Raw genomic sequence first — 4,375 nt, 5'->3', positions numbered from 1 at the left:
CTTTTTTAAATTCCCTTGTATAATCCATCTTCTATAAACAATTTTCTTGTATAGTCCCCATCAATAGCTGTCTTCTTTTTTTATAATATGAGAGTTATCCGAACAACCTTCTGTATTCAGAACGGGAACCCTGGTTAGCCATCTTATAGATACGTTATTAGAAAGGTTATTTACAGTTATTTTCAAAGGGTATCTGTTTAGTAAGTCTGTCCCACTCCCTTTTCCCCCACACTTTCCTACTCCACACTCCCCCTTCTCCTCATAACTTGACCTTCTTCCTCCCTTCTCCCTGTTCTTTTCTCCTCCCATCCCCTTCCTCCTCCACTATCCTTTCCACCTCCACTCCCCTCTTTCATTTCTCGTCTACTTCCCTATCTGGTGGCTCTGAACACTGTGGTTAGACAGCTCTATTATTTTACATTCATAAAATGGGAGAATAAAATCAGAAGTAAAAAAAAAATAATTTTATTTTTTCCTCATTAAATAGTGATGTTCTTTGATGTACATACCTGTAATTTGTCTAATACAGTACATGTCAATAATTAAAAGAAAAGAAATGCATTTCTTCACTGATTCATTACTATTTGCATATATTACAACAAATGCAAATGAAAAATATTAATCAAGTTAATTTCACCATTTTCAGTAACTAATATGACCAAAATTGTACCATCAACAGATAAACATTTTATAACATTCTAATTATAGACCAATTGCTTAATGGAACAATAGCAAACATTATAAACATCTGTTTGATTTCATTACTGCTAATCCTTCATTGCGTGTTTATTCACAAACTATATATTTTACGACTTCGTGAAGTTCTTCCTTCATGCCAAGTTGCAACAATTCTTCCTCTTGTCAGACTAACTCTTTACACAGTATCTCCCAACGTCATCATCATCATTCATTCACCCTAACAAAAATCAAATAACAATATACCTTTGCAAATATCACAGCACATATACAAGCTGATATAATAATAAATACAATCTGGTTATTTACAAATAATGTTGACCTATACAGAAGTACTTACAGGTTAAAATATACTGCACACAAAAAATGCCATACTGGAAGTAAGTACCAGAAAAAGTACTGCAGGTATTGTTCCCTATTTACAATAAGCTCTAAGATATCTGGGTGGTTGCATAAACCATTATACTTCTAACAAAATCAGTGAGTAATAAACCTCATCTTCTAATCAAATTCTGAATCTATGTAAACCTCTAATAAATTTTTACTGAATCCACAATGGGAGAATCCTTCAGTGTGAATTTCTTGCTAGTGGAATTGCTCACAACTTTTGCTCTGAAGGTGTTCAAATTCTTAGAAGAAGCAAATGCTCATGCATTAAATTTCACTGTCTATCACTGGGATGAGGGCGATACTTTATACCCTGACTCTGACTGATAATTCATAGCTACACAAAGTAAAAAATAAATAAACATCTATAGGATTCCTGAAACAAAAGGGTAATGAGTAGCTAGGTGACTAAATTGTCAACAATTTTACTCATTCTTTTCTCTATGTCATTGGCTTCTGTTCGCCTGCTTTTTGACTTCCGTCTTGTCTGCAGATTCGATCACTGAGTCTTTGCTGGACTGGTAATCTTTCAAGTCTATTTCGTCAGCCACTACTTTCGATTCACTCTCGATCGGAGGAGCATCTTGAACATTACTCTGGGGTGAGCTTTCTTGGAGTGTTGAAGAATCAGAAGATGCAGAGGAAGAAGAATCAGAAGACGACAGAGAAGAAGAGGTAGTAGCTTCCTCCTGGGAGTTCACCTTGGCAGACTCCAGGGCGTGTTTGATAAGCTTGGCCGTCTCCAGCTGCTCCTCTTTGGCAACCATCTCGATCACCTCTTCAAACAGCTTCGGGGAGACGCCCACCTGCTCATCCACCATGAGCTCCATGACTCGCAAAACGTGCTCCACCTTCACAGCTCCGTCTTGGTCAAAGTCCATTTTCGCCAACACATCCCGGATCATCTCCACCTTGGAGGTATCGGGAGCATGGCAGATGTAGGTCATGTGCTGGGCCAACTCTTCCAGGTTCACAAGTTCAGCCCTGTAATGGTCAAAAAAATATTCATGAATGACTAATATAATCATCAAGAGGGAAGAGGGGGAGGGGAGGGGGAGGGGGATAGAGATGAGGGAGGTGGAGGAAAAGAATGTAAATGGGGACAATATAGTAACGGAGAAAAAAAGAATGTAAATGGGGGCAATATAGTAGAAAGAGAAAGAAAAATGGACACATAAGGAAATAAAATCCATAAGAAAACAAAATAATAGTCCTACTTACTTATCCTTTGCCTTGGCTTCCCCGGCATCCACAATTTTCTGCCGCTGTGCCTTCTCCTTTCCCACGCTGTCCAACAACGGCTCCATCTTGCTGATCATCTTGTTCACGCGGATGAAGAGTCTTCGAGCTGCCTTGCTTTCTCGCAGTTCCTTCTTGTTCAGACCAGCTTCAATCAGGGCCTGGATGGGAAGGGAAAGACCTCGTGAGATTTCCACAACAGCTACAGTCGATAAAAACACTCAAGATGTTTTTGAATCCCTCTAGATGTCACATTGAGAGAGAGAAAGAGAGAGAGAGAGAGAGAGAGAGAGAGAGAGAGAGAGAGAGAGAGAGAGAGAGAGAGAGAGAGAGAGAGAGAGAGAGAGAGAGAGAGAGAGAGAGTGTGTGTGTGAGTGAGTGTGAGTGTGAGTGTGAGTGTGAGTGTGAGTGTGTGTGTGTGTGTGTGTGTGTGTGTGTGTGTGTGTGTGTGTGTGTGTGTGTGTGTGTGTGTGTGTGCTGTGTGTGTGTGTGTGTGTGTGTGTGTGTGTGTGTGTGTAGTGTGGTGTGAGATGTGAGGTGTGAGTGTGAGTGTGAGTGCAGGTGAGTGTGAGTGTGAGTGTGAGTGTAGAGTGTGTGAGTGTGTGAGTGTGTGGTGTGAGTGTGTGAGTGTGTGAGTGTGAGTGTGAGAGTGTGAGTGTGTGAGTGAGTGTGTGAGTGTGAGTGTGAGTGTGAGTGTGAGTGTGAGTGTGAGTGTGAGTAAGAGTGTGAGTGTGAGTAAGAGTGTGAGTAAGAGTGTGAGTGTGAGTGTGAGTGTGAGTGTGAGTGTGAGTGTGCGTGTATGTGTGTGTTTGAGTGTGAATGTGTGCATCTATTTGTCCGTCTTTGTAAGGGGTACATAAGCATGTGGGTGTGTAAGTGTGGGGGTGGATTTGCTTATACACAGGAGTTCTTTAATTAATTCATGCATTAATCTTGTTAACTCACCCAAACCTCCATAATCTTTTTTAATATACTGGTGTTACCATCTCTTTTTGAATTTCTTATTTCACCTTTCCTTGAATCTAATTTAGCCCAATGTATAGCCCCAATGCTTATGAAAACAATATGCGTAGGAAATAGTGAGCAAGAACATTATGGATATTCATTACACAGTTTGCAAGTCCTGCTGAAAATTTGGGACATGGATGTTTTTAAACAAATGATCTCCATTAATGTAATTCACTGCCTTGTATAATATCCGACTCTACAACGTACGAGTGCTCATGTCACAAACCTAAATGACACTTTGAGCCAGAGAAGTAATAGATCGGAGATTCTGAAGCCAATCAAGAGAAAGCTCGTAATAAACTGAAAATTATATTGTCTCTCCTTCCTAGTGGCATTATAGTGAATATCAACAAAATTAACTGCATCTTTATTCATTTATACAGACATCTTTTGCATAAATTCTTTACAAGATGCCAACACAGGACCAAATTCCTTTTCTACAGACATTTTATAATTCTTATGCAGGAGAGATTTCTTATTTCAAACTGAAGTTCAAGATTTTTTTCTACTGGTAAGTAACAAGCAAAATATTAATCAGAACAATTACTTAGCTAATCATATGATGATCAAAGTAAGAATAACATAAGAAAGTAAGAAATACATTAAAATTTTCTTGTGAGTTTGTGTTACATATTTACTGTTTACTGTGAGTTAAACAGTTACAAAATTAATCTTTTTAGGCAAGGCAGCCAAAGCTCGATACCGAAGAAATGCACTTAAGCCTAAGAAAGGGGCAAGTCAGAAATCTGGCAATCCTTGTAGTCGGGTACAAATAAAGAAAATTTTCCTAACATGTTTTGCTGTTACAAGATATGCATGAGTGCGAACCTTTAATGCATCTCTGAACTCCCTAGAGCAAACGCCACATTCAAAAATAAACCCCAGTCAGCCCATCAACCACAGCAAATGTCCTATATTGTGGTTATCAGGATAAGTCACACCATTAAGCCATCCAATCAAAAATTAAACCATTCTGATAACTGCAAAGATAATCAAGACAAAGGAAGAGGATGTGAATGCATCTGTCCTAAGCTGTTGATCATCT

General features: G+C 39.0%; 1 protein-coding gene across 1 annotated transcript in view; it reads right to left on the bottom strand.

The window, feature by feature from the left end:
* Positions 1-449: 449 nt before the first annotated feature.
* The window catches only part of Letm1 (Leucine zipper and EF-hand containing transmembrane protein 1), a 49,904-nt gene continuing 45,978 nt past the window's right edge, over positions 450-4,375 (bottom strand). Inside the window, exons 11-12 of the mRNA XM_027380769.2 lie at positions 2,305-2,483; positions 450-2,067 (exon numbers count right to left, since the gene is read on the bottom strand). Coding sequence (XP_027236570.2) covers positions 1,530-2,067; positions 2,305-2,483 — 717 coding nt within the window. The 3' untranslated portion in view covers positions 450-1,529. The remainder of the gene's footprint in view (positions 2,068-2,304; positions 2,484-4,375) is intronic.

Source organism: Penaeus vannamei, chromosome 36, assembly GCF_042767895.1.
Source record: "Penaeus vannamei isolate JL-2024 chromosome 36, ASM4276789v1, whole genome shotgun sequence".
Taxonomy (NCBI): domain Eukaryota; kingdom Metazoa; phylum Arthropoda; class Malacostraca; order Decapoda; family Penaeidae; genus Penaeus; species Penaeus vannamei.
This window is presented reverse-complemented; position numbering and strand designations above follow the sequence as displayed.